Below are 20,598 nucleotides of genomic sequence, written 5' to 3' on the forward strand. Positions count from 1 at the left end.
CTACAAATGCCAGTCTGGACCCAGGTAGCCAAGTGGTGTAAAGCACTTGCCTTTACTAATTAGTGCCATCCCACCGCTGTCTGCACTGAGTCTTGGGCTTGAACTATGTTGATTTGTGAGAAAGCTGCCAGTAGCTTCCCATGGGTTGGTGGTTCTTACAAGAGTTTTCTGGATTCTTCCTCCACTAACTATATACACAATTGATTAACCTGGCTTTAATTATCCTTGGCCTTATTGTTCCAACAATCTGATATTGGGTGAATTACTTTCATAAACCCGGACTTCACAATGATGAATAGCTGACATGAGTACTTGACATAATGGTCAATTAGTGTTATGGTTGCCTATCAGCTGTTAGCCAAAGTTACATGCGGCAAAGATGCCAAAATGTTAATCAGTGAATTCTGTCTTTAGGTAAAGCAATTTATCAGACAGTTGCATTTATCTTGTGATTTTTAGTGCAATGGTCTTTGACAGTTAAATAGGAACAGTCTATTCATACTGCAAAAATCAAATGTCAGTGCTGCCATTTATTTTGATGAGCTTCATTTGGATTAGAAAAAATCAATGATATTGCTATTGTTTATGTCAAATATGACCATCCATTCAGGAGAAGTAGCCATTTACAGATTTTCAATATGGCCATCAAGTCAGCCATTTCTGAAGTTGAACCAGCATCATACTAATATAGCAGGAACTAAGTTTTACAAGAAAGTAGCATTTTTCTTTTAAAAAATATGAACAGTATGATCAAAAGTTGCTGTAGTGAGATTTTTCAAAATGGCCACTGTAGCAGCTATTTTGGAAAGTCACATCACCATCATTTTGATTCAAAACCAGGTAAATGCATTAAGAAGTGTTTACCATAAGTCACATGATGATAGGATTGCCTCCAAGAGGAGGAGTAGTGATAACAAGACTTGCAAGATTGCTGCCATGTTTGAGGGCTGATCAGCAACATTCTTTAAGAAATCTTTTCAGGAAAATCCAGTGTCACTATGACCATCGATTCAGAAGAAGTTGCAATATGATTTGGTTATGCTGGCAGTCTCACAAGCACCATTTTCATTTTCTACCAACTATGTATTAAAAGAAAGCATTTGGTAGAAGCCCTAAGTCACTATAGCCATTTGATCAAGAGAAGTTTTTCAAGATGTCTTATGATTCGCACCATTTTCATTAGAGCCCAAATACATAAGAAATCTTTTAGTGAAAACCCAATGTCAACCTGACCATCCATTCATGAGAAGCAATAACAAAAGCTCATAGATGCTGGCCATATTTGATTTTAAATTGACACCATTTTCAGTCTGACCAACTAAACATCATAAGATGTATTTAAGTGAAAAAAGTATTTTAGTTAAAACTGAATGCTACTCTGAATATTGTTCAGGGAACAAAGCGAAAACATGATTTTCATGGTGGCCTCTTCAGTACTCTTTTCATGTTGAACCAACAAGATATCATATGACAAGACAATCCATTCTGGAACAAATGGCCAATATTGCAGCTGTTGTGGTGTTCATCTGGTTCCATTTTCATAGGACCAACTAGACCAGGGGTCTGAAACTGAAATAACTACATGAGAGCTAATACATAGACTCAAGGACTCCATTACTGAGACCATTCCATACAGCGAAAGCAGCTCAAATAAATGGTAGCCAATTGAAATGTTGGGAGGATGTAAGAATCAAAGTTTTATCAAAAATGGTCAACTGTGAAGAAAAAAACTGCATTATCAATTATTTTTACAAATTCTGGGTGTTGTTGCAGGCCACAGTAAATAACTCCATGGGCTGCAATAGACTCCACGGTGAATATCAGGGTAAAGTTTCATAGAAATTCTCTCATTAGTTAAGAAGTGTGAATAAAACCCTGTTCTAATCAAAATATTCACCAATGCTATATATACAGATGTATGGACAATGCATGACTGGCCATTACAGTAACTCATCTGGTTTATGCCCAGAAGAGCTATACTGTAACACAGATGACATAAGAAAACAGTATAAATTTATTTGATACAAAGCAATTTTAGAAAAAAAAGACTTCTGTTTTATATTTGAATGTAATCATCACAAATCATTCAAAATGTTTGAATTACACTTACTGTGAAAACTGTGTGGACTAATATTCACATGAATTTGAGAATGGAAAAAAATACAATAAGTATTACATTTCTGTTGCAGTTCGTTTAGTCTTTGAAAATAATTTAGCTTTATCTCATCTTAATTTATTTATCTAGTAAGCACTTTGAATTATCTTAATGTTTATATAGCAAACTGACTGTATGACGAATATTTTTTTAAAAGTAGAACCAAGAATATTTGTGGCGATTGTAAATCAGTTTATTATGTAAAGAATGTAAATTGCAATATTAAACATTATGATATACTTTAGAAAAAGTCCCTTTAGCTAAATATTGCTGCAATTTTGACTGTGGTTAAATACATTCACCACTTTTTTTAATGGTTAACAGGTGCCCCCATTCAATCAGCAAAATAATGGAACCTTATTCATGTGGTCTCAAGTCCAATTGTTTTCAATACTTAGTTAATAACCTCTACCTATTCAATAAAATGTAATATTCAGACATATTTACATCTCACTGGGTTGTAAATATATGGATTTAAAGAGCGTAATATTTACTGATAGAAATTTATTCATTGGGAAACTCTGTAGTTAATAATTTTAAAGTCTTTATTGTGTTTCATTTTTAAAAAATATCTCATCACTTTATTTATCTCATCTTAATTTCTGTATCTAGCAAGCACCTTGAAATTCTCTCATTAGTTTAGAAGAATCATGAACAAAATCCTGTTCTAATCGAAAAAGCACCAAGGAAATAATACCTTAGCTGCTATTGCATATACATATACATTCTTTACCAAATACATGTAATGTCATATGCACACCACATAATCATTAACATGATAGCATTAATTATGTGACTTGACTGAGATGACTTATTCTTTGCCAAAACATGAGCAAGTTTCCATTTTTGCAGCAATAATTCACTAGAGAACTTTCTTTCACTTTATTTCATGTGCAAATAATTCCATAAAGGTATCATAACACTTGACATCATTCAATTTTGATTAGCATCTTTTTAAATGTGACTGAGTTCTCTGCCATTTTCCTGCATATTACTTGCTCCAAGAATATCTGAGACAGAATTTGATTCCAAAATCCAGGAAGAGTTCCAAATTAGTCCATACTTGTTAAACTTATGCCTGACTGCAGAAAAAATTTACCAAACTGTATTATATCAGAACACCTGATTATCTAAACATTCTACTTATACTTTTCAAAAATGATAGGTCCCCTGGGGTTGTCAAAGGACAATCTGGTGAAGATTTATTTCCTATTGTCAATATGACACTGAATTGCAACACTTTATATTTTAGTATAAACTGCCATAGATAATCAAATATAGACAAAAACAACATTTTCAAATATTAAACTTATGCACAATTTATTACAAATTGGCTCCAACATTGTTACATTATGCACATATATGAAGATACAAGTTTAGAAACTTAAAACCATCCTTTATAACATTTAGCTTTCATTTCTGAAATATAAAATATCTAGGAAAAAAATAAAAACCAAACAACATGTATAATAATTTGGACACTATATATCCTGATCAATTAAAAATTACAGCACAGTTAAAACAAGTCATTTCTTTTAAGAAAATTAAAAACTGTACATAACTTTTGCTAAAAGTTAGAAAAAACATAGATTAGCTTTAATCTCTTTGAGTCGCAGAGTATAGAATATGAACTTGGATCTTTAAAGCCAGCTGACATGAAAACATGAAAATCTAGTGACCAAAATTTACTGACTGGGGGTGGGGACAGGGAGAAAGTAGGGGAGAGAGTGCCGAGTCCAGCACTATTTGGGTTGCTGACAGAGTTACAAATTAAAAATATATGGCTCCACAATCATCAGGGAAATGTCTTAAAACACATAAGAGGTGAAACATCTCTGACATAAGTTTTCAACAGTAACTGCATCAATTTGGTACAGTTAGCTGTATTTTATCATAGGCTTGAAAACCAAATTCTAAGATAAAATACATACATATACATTACTATTTAATTCTACCCAAGTTTCATGGTGACTTCCTGCAACTGGATTCCATTCCACAGTGCATGGTGTTACATTTTAAACTGCTTTGCACATTAATAAACAACACTGAGTTTAAGAACATTCAAATATTCCTTAATATCACACACATAATAAAGAAAACATCACTCACAACTGGTTACTGATGAAAGAAATTAACCATATAAGCATTTACCCTCTATCATTCTTTGATATTTGACATTTCATTGATAACAATTCTGTTTTTGATATATTGAAAATTAACTGGACTGATGATCATATGATAAATCTCTTAAAATTCAAAGTGGATTTTAAATAATTCCATATGTCATAATAATTATCTACTATATATATATATATATTATATATATAAACACAACAGAGATAATTTTAAAAAATGATGCATTTTCCAGGTGTACCTTACACAACAATACAAGAGTTATTTACACAAATCGTTCTACCTCATCAAAATTGCTAATATCTATCAATGCAGATTCAGCCAAAAATGTTGATGCACCATCTGGAATAATTCTTTCTTCTATCATCATTTTATTCCGTACATCTGTGAGTGCATATCCCAAAAGATTATGACCCAGCCAGGTCTCTTTTTTCTGAGCCTTTGGGTCACTAGCAGCCCGTCCTATCCCCCATATTCTGTCATAGGGGCTAGCTTCAACAAGGATCTTGGGATATGTACTAAACAAATGATTCTTTAAATCTTCATTCTGGGAAAACTGAAATTAAAGATAATATACACATGAATTATTGCAAATTATCTTTTAATATACACATGGTAAGGTGCAGATCATGTCACCTCATAATAATGTAACCTGCTCAACAGGTTATATTGTTATAACTTGAATATGGACCAGACATATATTTATGAAACAAAGAAATTAACTCTGCAATACAGGAAAGATAATCATAATTTAGATAAACATATATTAATCACATGTTTTGGAGCAGATGATGTCATCACTGCCGAATAATGTAACCTGCTCAACAGAAACATCTCTCGAGCAAAAATATGGATTTTATATATATATATATATATATATATATATATATATATATATATATATATATATATATCTGTGTGTGTGTGTGTGTGTGTGTGTGTGTGTGTGTAGATAAACAGTAGTATTTGTCAAACAGATGGATTAGCTCAGGATTATAGAGATGATAATCCTGATTCACAGCAATGTAATGTGGCATGATTCTGAAGATAACATGCGAGTGTTCACTGAAGGATCACTCTGGCTGAAACAAATGTAATACATTTAACAAGATTTTAGCATGTTACATTATATGCCTATCACCATGTTTAATAGTTCTTTATATGTGTGATAGTAAGGCATGCTCGATACAACAACCATTGTGACCTTATCAAAAAAACCAAAGGGACCTTGAACTCTGACCCCATTTTCTCCAAACAACCTTCATCTTCAACTGTTTGACATCCCCCCCTTCAAATCTGCCTTCCTGTAATTGCAAACCATTAATAAAGTCATAATGATCTTGACCCTTAACAACTTGACCTCCAAATAATAGGTTTCTTCCTAATCCCAACTGCAAACCATCCACAAAAGCTGAAGACAGATTGCATAAAACTAAGTTATTGTGCACAAATAAAACAAATAACAAATAGAAATATGCACAAAACAAGCCCTACACCTGCTATTTTGTAACAAGTCAAGCTGATTACCAATCTTGTCTTCAACCACCTGCCTTGTACACATTCTGACCCCATAAATGTATCACTTTTTTAAAATTCCAGTATTGATTAATAAAACTATGTCAACAAATACTGATTCTGGATAGTACACAGCGAGTAATATAGTACACAGGCAAGGAAGGAGCATGGTACCACAAAAATGATGAGGCATCAACCATACAAATGGAATATGGATGGGGCACAAATTAAAAATGAAAAGTTGGGACAATGTGCAGAATTGGGGCTTGCACCAAGCCCTTTTGTATCACGCAAAATGGAAAACTGGTACCAAATATGCACAGCAAATGTTTAATCCAAAAAAGTATGTTTGGTCACAATGAAATAACAATTTTCTAGCAATATATAAAAGTCCTGTCTGGGAAGGAGACAATTTTTTTTAATATATGTGAAGTAATTTGATTCAATTTTTTATATTTACCTTATGGAAGTTAGCTGTTTTTACTATTTCCAAGCAGACCTCTTTCCACTTCTGAGGATTGAAATTTCTCGCTTGTCTACCAAGCTTCTGTTGTTTTCTAGGATTTCTCTCCTTCAAGATTTTTTCTGCAGTTTCAAAATCCTGAAAAGTTACTGAAAATGATGCAAAAGTTTAATATTTTTCAAAGGGCATAGAAAATGTGTCATCAAACTTTCCAAAACAGTGTAACAAAAGTAATAAAATCTTTAATATACAAATCTGTTAAAAATCAACATTCACACAGCATTATTTTTATAGCAATTTAGAAACAGATTAACAAGCACTTGAAAAGTACCTAATGATTTCCCCAATACTTTTTATAGCATTATGTATGAAGATGTTAGCATCATAAAATGTTTTACAAATTTAAGAGCTTCAATGTTAATGTGAAAAAATTAATATTAATGAAATATAATAAAGATACATTTATTTATTTCTTTATTTCCTTAAGTTAAAACATGATTGGATTTCAACAATAATTAGTTACTGTTTGAAATATATATATATATATATATATATATATATATATATATATATATATATATATATATATATATATATATAATCACTGGTCAATCATCAATGTCAGTGCAAAGACAAAACCTGCATCAAAGGTCACAAAGCAGCATTCTGGCCAAGCCAGGTACAGAAGATGCTGAATGGAGAGTAATGATTTTGCATTATCTTGATTAGCTATCCAAAAAGGAGTGGCAAGGCTTTGAATTAGGCTACTTAATGTTTATTTAACAGATTAATTTTTAATGTTAGCAAGAAAATTAAAAGTATATTGGCACTGGTGCATAGCAGATCAGTGGGCTCTAAAGCTTTGTGGGCAGAAATGATGGTACTTTTGGACCACTATGGTAAATGGCCCTCATGAGAACACCAATACAAAATCTTTCCAATTTTGAGCTGTGAAATTCTTGAAAAATGAGGTCTTCCCATGCACAAATATGATATGATTCATACCAGCAAGTATGCCATACATCCACACATACTATCTAAAAACAGACAAAAATGGCAAATATTCTGATCACTGGCAAAATTTTAAATCCCTTACACACATAATGTAATTCCACTGTTTACTCTCTGAAGGATAACAGGCTGTGATACACTGGCCATACTATACTTTCCAACTATATCAATCCCATGTTACGTCCATGCTTGATGATAAAGCCCCCCACCCCATAAACCACAACCACAACTACTGTGGTTTAAAAATATTTTGGCCAATATTTACCAAAGAAATATGTTTCTGATAAGAGTATCCCTTATTTTTCGATAAATGGGTTAAAAATTGGCCCCTTAATCTTATGGATTAATATTGTATATTTAAATCCAGCTAACATCATCACTAAAACTTCACACTTCAGATAATCTGGAATGAGTCTAATTACAAAAACAACAAATATTTATCAATTCAAGAATAAAATATGTCCCATTAAAATACATATATAAAAAGCAATGATTCCTACTCTTCCTTGGGACACACCTGCTTTCCAATACATCATGAACTGCTCTGCTGTGACAAATTGATGATGATCTACGAAAAAAGTTGTTTGATACCACTGACTAAATGGACTCTTCTTTAACCAGAAAAATTCAAAATCTGGATGTTCTACTGTCTTTTCATCCTCTTCATCTGAATAAGTGGCATCATATAAAGTTGGTCTATCATTTCCAGACTTTAATCTACCAGGATTGTCATTTTTTCCATGTCCAACGGTTCCAGAGTTCCCACCTCTCCCATGCCTACCCCTGTGGCCCTGGAATATGTATTTGAAAAATAAACAATGACTGTCACTGGAGTCAGATACCACAATCACTACCTCCATCCATCAAGAATCAAATATTATAAAGTGTTTTGGGGTTAAATTACTATATTCCCTGCCTGCTTTTATGAAATGCCTTCCAAATTGGATCTCTAGACTAACCAGAGGTCCTCAGTTACAGATAAGTGAAAGGGTCAGGGGTCAGTAATGAATGAGGACAATTTGTATTGCAGTGACTTTAAAATTGCAAATCAAACCAAATTTAATATATCTATCTGAGACTGTTTGTGTGTATTTGATTGTGTATTTGGACCCATATATAACTTCCTATACAAAGGCTACAGGTACAATTGAAACTTGAATGCTACTGCTTAGAGAAAAGCATACATCCCTTATGAACAGGTGAGCCCACAAAAAGCAGATCAATCTAACCCGGTAACCAGATACATGTCCTGGTCTGTTTTGATCTGAATTAGGTCCTCTATTTAACCCTTTCCCTCCACTTCTTTCATCCCCTCCACTTCTTTCTTCATTAGTGATGACTTGATCTGAAAGATTTTACTTATAACATTAAACAACTACATATATATTCAATACTTGCAGTAATAAGCCCCATCAAGTTGTAAATATTTATCATTTTTATAAAATCCACTCCTAAAGCATGTGGAAAAAATGCAAAACAAGGAAACAAGGAAGTAAAAAAGGTCGTAAGTTGTTAACAGTGAAGGTACTGCACAAAATATCAAGACACTAGTTGGCACAAGAAATATAGGTCACATTGTACCAGTATCATTCGTTCGAAAACTAGCATCAATAATTGATTGATGGCAGTGATAAAACAATTTTTGTTATTTTTTTTCACCTTAACTTATTTCATTCAGATGGACAAGAATTCCTTTTTCTGATACGTAATAATTCCACTCTTCTTTGTCAACATTACTGGGATTTTGGCATGTCCTTTCACAGATATCATGTTAATTAGGGTGAGAGTTTGTCACTGTATAGAATGTAGTGCTAAAGCAACTTCTTACTGATTTTAAATAGCCTGCTGTGTTTAAAATCAGTTTTATGTGATTTATAGATGAGAAAGTTGGTATGGAGGGGAGGTTAAACAATTTTAATCATGCAATACTTAGCTTTTGTGTAGCTGATCTTGTCTGTATAATGAGAATTCATCCTCCCATAGGGTGATTTTCAGGAAAATTCCACAATCCTGCCCTATGACCCAATGTATGCTCAGGAGTAATCCTTGTTTTTAGGTGAATCTGACTATAGTAATAGGTAAGTATTGCATCACTAAAATTAGTTTATCCCTTCCCTAGAGAAAACTACATTTTAATATCAGCTATGCAGTTATGTTGCTATTACGTAGCTGAATTAACCAGTTTTGTGGAAGGGTGATGAACCCTAAAACTTGTGAAAGAAAACTGGGAAATACATTTGCAGTAGGAATGTGAACTACTGTCAGCTAGCATTCTCTTGGGTCAATTTTTTGTACCATGACTATCAACCCTAGCGAAAATATGCCTTCAGTCTGGTGTGCCAAGGAATGAGGGTAAGAGAAGAAGGAAGTGTACAATAAAAAAATGGAGCTTTTATCACGTCCTCCAATTATGAGTGAGTTATACAGGCCATGAGGTAGCAATGATATGAACCTAGTGAACACTGACGTTCACGAATAAAAGGTCTCTCTTGATAATGGACTGATATGCTCTCTCTTGATAGTTGTGGCAATCCACTTCAAAATAATGGAAGCTAACATATCAGCATAACTCTTAAAAGGGAGGAAACAGCACTTCCTACCCTTTTTTCCCCTTTTAGATGCTGTCAAACTGAAACATAAATCTGTAACAGAGCACAAAAGTAGATTTTGATCATGCCCAGCACATATATTGGTGACTGTCAATCTGTCTATGGAATAGACCTCCCAATGAAAGCTAGGGATTTTCTGGCTAAAAGGCCTGGATGGCAAAGGAGTGTTATGTACCTACATTTGATTTAATTATATCTGATTTAATATATATTTATTTCCATTTAATTGTTTGTCAGTTTTTAAAAAAAATTATTTTTCATTACATGATCCTGTAATGTAAATTTATTCACTAGAGATGATACTTTTTTTAAGAAAATAGTTTGACCTTGATCTAAATCCTGACCTTGTTTCAGAATTTGTAGCAACCTCTATAAACAAGTTCTATTTGTTTTTAAAATGATTGGTTGTTTTCAAGGTCGTGATGGGACTTTGTCTTTAAGATAAAAACAGTTTTTTTTATTTTTTATTTCTTAGAGTAAAAATGATTTGTTTTCGTCAGGGTCACACTGGGTAAACGTAATCTGTAACAAGTACTTGCTTCTATAAACTTCCAGACGATCATGTGACACTTGTTTATGTTTTAGAAAGCCCATATAACCCATGTTAAACTGTTAGCTGTATGTTGTGCTGTTTGGAGTTATTTCAAATTACTTGGTTTGGAGTTATTTCAAATTACTTGGATTCAAAAGGATTAATTCTCTTATTTTTCTGGAAAGTATATGTGCTCATGTAATATTGTGGAACAAGAACAGTTTTTTTATATAAAAATGTATTCAGCTATCAGAAACCAGAGTGATAATTTGTATTTCTACAAGGAACTGTACACTTAAATGCTACAGATTGCAGCATACATCATTGTCTTCCATCTTGGATTCTTCATCAGGATTCAAATGTGAAATCAGTAGAACATTTTGTTATTAGGACTACTAAAGTTTTATTCTTAGATTATTCTTGGATTTGATTCTATAAAACCGTAAGTTCATATTTTTTTTATTTTTCCAGAATTTTTCCAGGGAAATAAATTATTGTACTTTTCAAAGCTTGTTGCTTTCACTCTTTCTTGCGTTACTGTTTAAACAAGTGACACAAGAAGAGAAACTGGCTAATAGTAGCCACTAAACTGCAGACAGTCTGGTTCTATGGACAGGGCTTAAAGCTTGCTCCTATGCCTCATAGTGCAAAGGAAAACTGTCTCATAGGTATGGTTCTTGAAATAAATTTCACCCAAATGTTCAAAGAGGGTTTTTATTAAAAAACACAAAGCACAATGTACTGCATCTAGGCACTGAAAATGATACACTTGTCTCTGAAGCTCAAAATACCTGATCAGTTTGGCAATATCAGAATCTGAACAGAACGGCCCTAAGAGATCCAGTCCTATTCTAAGCTCTGTATGGTTCAGCGATGGTGGGATCAGCAATGGTGGGTGGGATCCTATGGAGACTGATTCATCCCTGATCTGAGCATTGAGGAGAATAGCAAGGATCCATGACCAACTCCCCTGGAAGAGGCCCTATATGCCTTAAGGGTCTCTGCAGAGTGTGTATGTGTGTGATTTGGATTTATAACATAGCTTTAACAATTTTTCAGTCATATCTCTATGATGTCTGCAGTGTGGCAGTTTATAGTGATATCTAGCACTGGGGCATCATGCCACATACATGTAGCATGATGTCCCACCCATCACTTTATCCTAACACCAGGTTGACCAGTCCTAACACTAACCTCTTAATGCTGAGCGCCAGCCAAGGCAGCTGCTAGTACCATTTTTTAAAGTCTTTGGCATGACATGACAGGGGATCAAACCCACAACCTCCCGCATCCAAGGCAGATGCTCTAACCACTAGACCACTGGAGCGGTCTCTGCAGAGATGAAATAATCCTTTACTGAGAAACATAGATGTCAGCCAGGACAGTTGCAAGAGATGAGCAATATGGTCACCAAGGCTGGAGAGGCACTTGTTCTTTCTAAAATAATAAAAAAAGTTCAGTGGGTGCTCTGTATAAAGCACTTTACATACTTTGTGGTGAGAATGCACAGGTCAGTTGGAGAAGCTGCATGATAATGGCATGTGCCATGTTAAGTTAGTATGTTGTATTGTATATTGGTTATATGGCCAGTCATAAATAGCCCTCTCTTAGTGCTCAGCAAGAAACTGACACCTTGTACCTTCCTTTAGCAGCAACCATGTTATAGTGTATGTTAAGCAGATGTCAAAGTGGAACCTATAAAGGTTCATGTAGCTGTCACTCTTGGCCTAAATGTTGTGTTGGTTGGCGTAAACACCTATACAACAAATCCGAGTTCCTATTATTCTTATGGTTATTTGATTGTAAGTGAGAACCTATACTGAAATAGAAAAATAGAATAATTTGTTTTTAAATTGAAAAATTTATGATATACCTTTGAGTATGGCCTTTTCTCTTTTAGAATTTTTTTTATCCTTACTGACTTTATTAAAATATTTCTATTTCAAAGATAGCTTTTTTGTCATGATATTATTAGAAAGGAATTATTTTGTTAAGTTTTACTACTAAGGTGTTGAAGATTTAACTTCATTCAATTAGTAACAAATAATGTGTTACAACTCTATAGTCTTGTAAACTAATTGAAAAAGAGTGAAAACTAGCACGTTTTGTAAAATTCGACTAATCATTTCCCTAGAATAAAGAGTGAAAATTTAAAAAGAACTGTATTGTAAGTCCAAATCTATGAAGTTCCAACTGAATTCCAGTGGTATTCCAAATAAATTCCAATACTGAATGTGATGTGCCTGTAGTCTTGAATGTGCTAATATGTGGTAATGTATTAACAGTCTTTTGATGTATCACAATAATATAATCCAAAATGTCCTTGTCTGAAATCACTATAATTCCAAATTAATGTTTAATTATTAATCACTAATAATAATAATTTGAATAAATAAATCCACCCAAATTAAAAACACAACAATAAGACTGATTCTGCTTCCAGTGTTAAAGCAAGAATGAATACTCCTAATGTACACAAGATTATATACCCCTCTACCTGATAAAGGTATAAATTACCAAATTTCTGGAAATACTCTGTCAGCTTAATGGGATATTTCATTCTGGAAGATTCTAAGGTCAGAATTATGACTGCAGCCCAACATAAACTAAATTAAACATGTTTACTATTAACACTGATCTGAATATTTAACCTTTACTCATTGAGAAATATTAGCTATGTATTATGCTGTTTACATAATAAATGTTTGTCACATATTCTTTTAACTTGATTTTTGACAAAGGTCATGTACAAAATACCAATATACATAACATATAATCTTGGATAAAAAGCAATAAACAATTCAAAATAAATCTATAAAAAAAATCAAATAACTTTTTACAGTTGTCATTAAAATTTGAATTTAATAATTTAAATTTAAAGTAATTTTAATAATTTTTATCAAGTAGTCTCAGCAACTGTTTCACACTTTATTCAAGTTGAATATTTTATTGTTTTAACTTGTTCTCTTTCTGAAATTTGTTTGGCAAATTTCAGTACAAACTACTGGACAAGCATACCACCTAGCATGATCCCTGGGGTGCAAAATAGAAAGTGCATTGGATGAGTGTAAAGGAATGTTGCACAAGGGCGCAATCTTTGTAAGGAAATATTTTTGCCTTGGGAACAATCATGTAGCAGCAGTACTAGTATTTCCAACTGGCTTTAGCATAGTGCAGAAGAAATAAAAGAAAAAGTTGATGAGTTGTTCAGGAAAACCTAAATAAAGAATATACAAACCAATGTCTGATTAGCTTCTCACAGATGTCATGCTGTCTTTCTAAAATGGATGGTTGAAAATCAGCACTTCTCATCAATCACTAGAATGATAATATCAGCACTGATTTGACCAGGCCATTTTAAAATAAAATAACTTTTCTGCACAGAACTTTTTTACTGCTTGCCACAAGGCAGAACCTCATGTATAGATAGTCAGTGTTGTCCTTCTTGATCTCCTTATTTACAATTAGAAATGCATCATATTCAGCTCCCTTACCACACAAGTCCTGCTCTTCAACATCAAGAAAACTGGAATTAAGCTGTCCATGAAATTTACAGCCAAACATTAACTGAAGAAGGTGATGAATAAGTAATTTCCTCTTCCATAGTGTCAACCATCTAACACAAGGAACTATGCTACAGTCACACTCCTTGCCTGCCTGACCTGTGCATTGTCTAAACAGAGTATATAAAGCGCTTTGCACAGAGCATCCACTTAATTGGTGTTGCAGCAAGCACTAAACTGCTGAACCCAGACCAAATCTCAGTCATGCCAATTGGCACAGGCCTTTTAATAGAAAATAATAATAATAATGACTTTGTTTAAAGAAGTTCATTTGGCCTACTACAGTGGCATTTGCACAAATATATATATATATATATATATATATATATATATATATATATATATATATATATATATATATATATAAACAATGTTTACAAGATAAAGTGTCTTTAGACAACAAATACTGTTAAAAACTCGACAAATGAGTGCATACAGGATTCATACAAATAGATGTAGTGAACATGTGTAAAACATTGCAGATGAGTACATAACAAAGTTGTAAAAAGTAGTAGTACTGAATTAAGTAAAAGCATGCAAATGATTGTTTCTGCAGATGTCTACTAAAAAGCATTTTGAAAGTATGGCATGTGCCAGCTGACTTTTTATAAGGTGGTATGGAATTCCATAGTTTGGCTCTAGAATAAGCAAAACTCTTCTTGTAAACTCTGAATTTGGTTTAGGTAAATATAACTTGTTGTTTGAGATGGATCTTAGGTCATACATATGTACATTTTTAACAAATTTAAAATTACATTTAAGACAATGAGGAGCTAAACCATGTAAGGATTTACAGACTAGCAAACCCTTCTGAAATTGAGTTCTCGGCTGAAATGGAAGCCACTTTAGGGTTTTAACCAAATGTGTTGATGGTACACTTAAATCAGCATTAAGCTGCTCTTGTTTGAAATTTCAGTAATCCCTCCTGATTTTCTGTCCCACTATTACCCCAGACAGAACAACACCATTCTAGATGTGGCATGATATATGCACTTAGAATATCTTTCTCTGTTCTTGAGGGAGATAAGATTTGGCTCCAAGAATTGATCCCAACCATGGCCTTAATGCCTGGGCAGTTGCCCATATCACTTGCCACTTGTGATAGCCTGCAAACAAGGGTAATTTCCATCCTGGAAAGGTTAGCTACACAATAGCAATGGCCCAATGTAGTGTATATATTAAAATGTTATATTCAAGAAACATGAATTCTGAGCACAGTTAGGAATAATGAACTCAACGGAAAGTCAATGGACACCAGTTCCAAAGTCAGAAGGATTCTCCATTCTAATGCTAACTAAAACCGAAGTTTGAATCATCATGAAAAAAACTTACTCAAATTGTTTGATCTAATGCAACATCAATAATGTTATTCACAGTATTTAACCAAGATGATGTTGTATGTATGTATGTATGTAACAAGATGGCTGCTATCGCTTAACCGGCTTGAAGCAGCTGTTCTGTTTTTTGGTGCCGTTTTCATGATATTTGTGCTTGTTGCATGTTTTCATCTTCGTTATTGTGTTCATTATGTATTGGCTGTTAAATTCGTATGTGTTTCTTCATCTCTTTGTTTTGGAAACGAGAATAATTAGACTTTTTTTCAGCTGTCTTGCTCCACTGTTTTTGAACAAACTGCTATCACGTGATACTTGCATGTCAACCCGTTTATGCTATGATGGACCCTCATTAATTGCTTTAAATGTTCACTCCTTGGCTCTCCACACTACATTGTGCTCTAGACTAAACAAACTGGGACTACATTCATCATTACCTAAATGTAAACAGAAGCGAAAAAAGAAATATTGTTTCAAAGCTGGCAAGCGCAGAACAGGAAGAATTCCAGTTATCTCCCTTATTTCGGCACAACCATTTAAATAATTTTCGACTGTTAATTTAGAAAACCTAATTCAAATCCCAATACATTCGTCAACCTTTATGTCAACTATCCAAGAAATACCTCTGCGCATTGCATTATTCAATGCCCAGTCTGTAGGACCACTGGAAAAGCACACAGAAATAGTTAATTTTATCAACGACGAAAATGTTGACATATTATTCTTGACAGAAACATGGCTAAAAACATCAGGCGATGAGCCCAAGTGTGTGGATTTAACACCCACTGGTTACTCCATCAAGTCGTTCCCCCATAATTCTCACGGAGGTGGAATTGCTGTCATCACAAAGAACTCAATGATAAAACATCTTAACTACACCACAACATTCAATTTCGACCACACATTGTTTGAACTAGTCCAAACCACACTCACACTGGAGCAAAGGTCAGCACATTTTTTCTGCCTATACCGCCCTCCTCCTAGTAGAAAAAACAAGTTGGCTGAATCTCTTTTTGGAGCAGTTTTGGAATCTCCTGGACTATGGAAATTCAATAGGTGGTAACCTGATTATTCTTGGAGATTTCAATTTTCACTTTGTCCTGGAAACTCAAATACATCAAAACTCATAGATTCCATTAATGTTTTCAACCTCAAACAGTCAGTTAACCAACCCACCCGTAAACATGGTCACATTTTAGACTGGTTTCTTCATAGACCTGATGATAACATTCTACGGTCCTCCTTGGTATCCCATGACCTTGCATCAGATCACCTCTGCATTATATGCCATCTTGACGAATCAGTCCCTAACCCTCAACCTTTATCTGCTACTAAGAAAAACCTCCGTATGATAAAAGAACAAATTAATGCACGACATCCAAGCTAACCTAACAACTTGCTTACCTCCTACCACAGAACAACTCAATAACTGTCTGCATTCATTACTTGACAAACATGCCCCAGTTAACAAGTGCAGAGTATCAATTAAAAAGTGTTCTCCATGGTATAGCAGTGTTAGAGACTAGCTTCGCACTGCTAAAATAGACCGCCATAAAGCTGAGAGGCTCTGGCTTTCCACCAGGCTCACTATTCATAAGCAAATCTACGAAGTCGCTAAGAAGAATGTCACAAATATAGTCCATGCAGCGAAATCAGCCCACTACACTACTAAGATCATGGAAAGTTCCAGCTGCAAAGAGCTCTTCGAGATTACTAACAAGCTAATGTCAAGGAACAAATCAACACCACTTCCAACTACCTTCTCTTCAGTCGACCTTCCAGACATGTTTGCAAATTTTTTCCGTGACAAAGTACAAACCATTAGAGATAAGCTTGACACCACAATTTCAATTGACTCGTCGTCACCATACAGTTGGGATACAGAATTTGAGCGGCAACCATTAGCAGCATTTGAACCTGTCTCTATGGATTTTGTACGTACAATCGTGATGAAGAGTGCACCAAAGTCATGTGAACTTGATCCAATTCCAACATCACTGCTGCTTGAGTGCTTAGATCCAGTATTGCCTTCACTAACTGATGTTATTAATACCTATCTCTCATCTGGGGAATTCCCATCATTTTTCAAAACTGCCACTGTAAAGCCTCTGCTGAAGAAACCAACACTAGACCACAATTTAAAGAACTACCGCCCAGTTTCTAATCTCCCATTCATTTAAAAAATCTTAGAAAAGATTGTTCTATCCCAGCTTGTATCTCATCTGAATTCAAACAGTCTTTTTAGCAATGTAAAATCTGCATATCGCCCTTGCCACAGTACTGAAACTACTCTTCTAAAAGTAGTTAATGACATTCTCTCTGCATTGGATAGTGGAAAGATTACAGTCCTCACCCTCCTTGATTTGTCTGCAGCATTTGACACAATAGACCATGATATATTACTTCACCATCTCCAGCATGTATTTGGCATTCATGATACAGCCTTACTGTGGTTCAAGTCCTACTTGGTCAACAGGACACAAATTGTATCTGCAAATGGAATACACTCCAACCCAGTTGATCTATGTTGTGGTGTTCCACAGGGGTCTGTTCTTGGACCTGTTTTCTTCATTCTGTACACTCACTCGCTCTCAAGTGTCACAGATCATCATCCAGTGTCTCATCAATTGTACGCTGATGACACACAAATATACAAATCTGGCCACCCAACTGAAGTTGATGCTACCATCCAAGGTGTAGAGAGGTGCATTTCTGATGTGAAATCATGGATGACATGTAACAAGCTGCAGATGAATGATGACAAAACTGAGGCCATTCTGATCAAAACACAAAGACTTTCTCATTCACATCCTTTACCTAAAACAATAAATATCAGCAACAGCAACATTAAATTTACACAACCAGTACGAAACCTAGGTGTTACTCTGGACAGTACTCTCATATTGCACCAACATGTCATGAACATATGCAAGGCTGCATATCTTCAGCTGAGACGCATCAGCTCAATTCGCAAATATCTTTCAGTTGATGCCACTAAAACACTTGTGTGTTCATTAGTACTTTCAAGAATGGACTATTGTAACTCAATTCTGTCTGGTTCATCTCAATATCTACTCCAGAAACTTCAAAAAGTTCAAAACACAGCTGCTCGGATCATACTTAGAGTACCACGATCAAAGCACACCTCCCCGCTGCTCTGACCCCTACACTGGCTATCCATTCAATCCAGAATCAAACACAAAATTTGTTCTCTGTGCTACATTTCACTGTCGGACTCTAGTCCAACATACCTATCTGACCTCACCCATGTGTACACACCAGCAAGATACTTACGCTCCTCTTCTGACAAACGTATACTCATTATTCCAAGTATGAAAACAAAGTCATATGGACAGCGTTCTTTTGCATACCAGGGCCCGGCAACGTGGAATGAATTGCCCACTGAACTTATACACAAAGACACAGTGATCATATTCAAGAGGGCTCTCAAAACTCACTTATTTCGACAGCAAGAACAAACTTAAAGACCTAATAATGTTTCCTACCTGAAATATTCTCAGCATGTTTTTTATTTTTTTAAAATGTTTTTCTAATTTCATTTTGTTTGTTTTTGTAATAATATTATTATCTTTCTTATCTTATAGGTGTTGTCTAAAGTTGTAAAGCGCTTAGAGCTTCTAAAGATTAGGTGCTTTACAAAGTCCTCATTATTAGTATGTATGTATGTATGTATGTATGTATGCATGTATGAATGTATGTATTATGAATGTATGTATGTATGTATGTATGTATGTTCAACGGCATATCAGTTAAATCCTGCTTATATAGTACAGACTTTTAGTTCATCTTTAAAAAGGTATACGAAATAAAATGTGCTAGTACTTGGTAAGGAAAACACAATGAACAATAAAACTGAGAAACAATGTGGCTCTACTTTCTGGTATACTCTTTGGTGGTATTGGTTCTTTCTCCATCTGTGGTTTGCTGCTTTGTGGTAGTTGTTGACCATCCTGCTCCTGTTCCTCACTCTGCTGTTGATGCTGTAAATGTTCAGAGTGACCTTGTACCTGTTGTAAATAGTCCTGAGGTTAACCTTATTTTTCATATTGACATTATCCGAAAGCAAAGGAATTTAAACCATTCTGACATTATCAGAAAGAAACGGAATTTAACCACTCTAACATTATCAGAAAGAAATAGAATTTAACCATTCTGACATTATCAGAAAGCAAAGGAATTTAACCATTCTGACATTATCAGAAAGCAAAGGAATTTAACCATTCTGACTTTATCAGAAAGCAAAGGAATTTAACCATTCTGACATTATCAGAAAGCAAAGGAATTTAACCATTCTGGCATTATCAGAAAGCAAAGGAATTTAACCATTCTGAATTTATCAGAAAGAAACAGAATTTAACCATTCTGACATTATCAAAAAGCAAAGGAATTTAACTATTCTGACATTATCAGAAAGCAAAGGAATTGATATTCAGATCTTAATAATTAGCAGCATCCACAAAAACATAACCATTATTACCATGATCTGATGCATAAATTCAGTTACATTCTTTTGGTTTCTGATAATGTCAGAAGATGTGAAAATATAAGGCTGTTAATAATGTATTTTGTTAAAAACTCATTCAATAAAGAAATAGTGACTTTGATTATAAGCTCAGATTCATTTTTACATTTCATGTGCAAAAATCCTAACTCATAGTCAAATCTCATAAGACTGATAGCTACATCTTCTTGGTACATTGATGATGACATTCTATTTTACATGTACTTTTAAATGTTAACCTAGCTTACAAAGAAATAATTTGTGAAACACTGGATGGAAAAAAAAGACTCTCTGGCCTGGTGATCATAAAACTATTCAGTTTGAGGTTTCAGCTCAAAGTTGCCAACTGCTAGAAACTTTACGTTTGAAACACCATTTTATATGAACTGATAATGAATGTCAAGCTCATACATGCTATGATTTCCATGCATTCAGTTTCCAGTTAATACTAATAGCCAGTGCATACAAAACAGGCTTTGTCTTGTTTATAAAATGTTAATGCATGCTTCCCCTCACTGTGTTGTTTTCTCCATCAAGTCCCATAGGATTGGGACCAAATGATATCAAAGTGACTGACAGATTTATCTGAGCTGTAAAATCAATGAAATTTAATCTTCTGTAAAAGCCTCTCTAACTGGAGAAAATCAAAGCCAAAAAGATACTCTGATATTAGCTTTCTATGAATATTACACTTTGTGAGTTACATACATATAGGCAGCATCAAGAAACTAAAAGTGTTAAAGAACAGCCCACCTATGCGG

The 20,598-nt window shown here is 34.2% G+C and overlaps 1 protein-coding gene across 7 annotated transcripts in view; it reads right to left on the reverse strand.

The window, feature by feature from the left end:
- Positions 1-3,448: 3,448 nt before the first annotated feature.
- The window catches only part of LOC149806360 (uncharacterized), a 55,807-nt gene continuing 38,657 nt past the window's right edge, over positions 3,449-20,598 (reverse strand). For 4 of the 7 annotated variants that reach the window (XM_089951975.1, XM_089951996.1, XM_089951964.1 and 1 more), the window contains exons 5-9: positions 19,211-19,343; positions 8,507-8,622; positions 7,795-8,068; positions 6,264-6,415; positions 3,449-4,844 (exon numbers count right to left, since the gene is read on the reverse strand). In XM_089951975.1, the coding sequence (XP_089808101.1) occupies positions 4,554-4,844; positions 6,264-6,415; positions 7,795-8,068; positions 8,507-8,622; positions 19,211-19,343 (966 nt within the window). In that variant the 3' untranslated portion in view covers positions 3,449-4,553. The remainder of the gene's footprint in view (positions 4,845-6,263; positions 6,416-7,794; positions 8,069-8,506; positions 8,623-19,210; positions 19,344-20,598) is intronic. The other 3 variants (XM_089952025.1, XM_089952016.1, XM_089952007.1) reach the window with 3 other exon arrangements.

This window comes from Sinohyriopsis cumingii, chromosome 1, assembly GCF_028554795.1.
Source record: "Sinohyriopsis cumingii isolate HCF-2022 chromosome 1, ASM2855479v2, whole genome shotgun sequence".
In the NCBI taxonomy this organism is placed as follows: Eukaryota; Metazoa; Mollusca; class Bivalvia; order Unionida; family Unionidae; genus Sinohyriopsis; species Sinohyriopsis cumingii.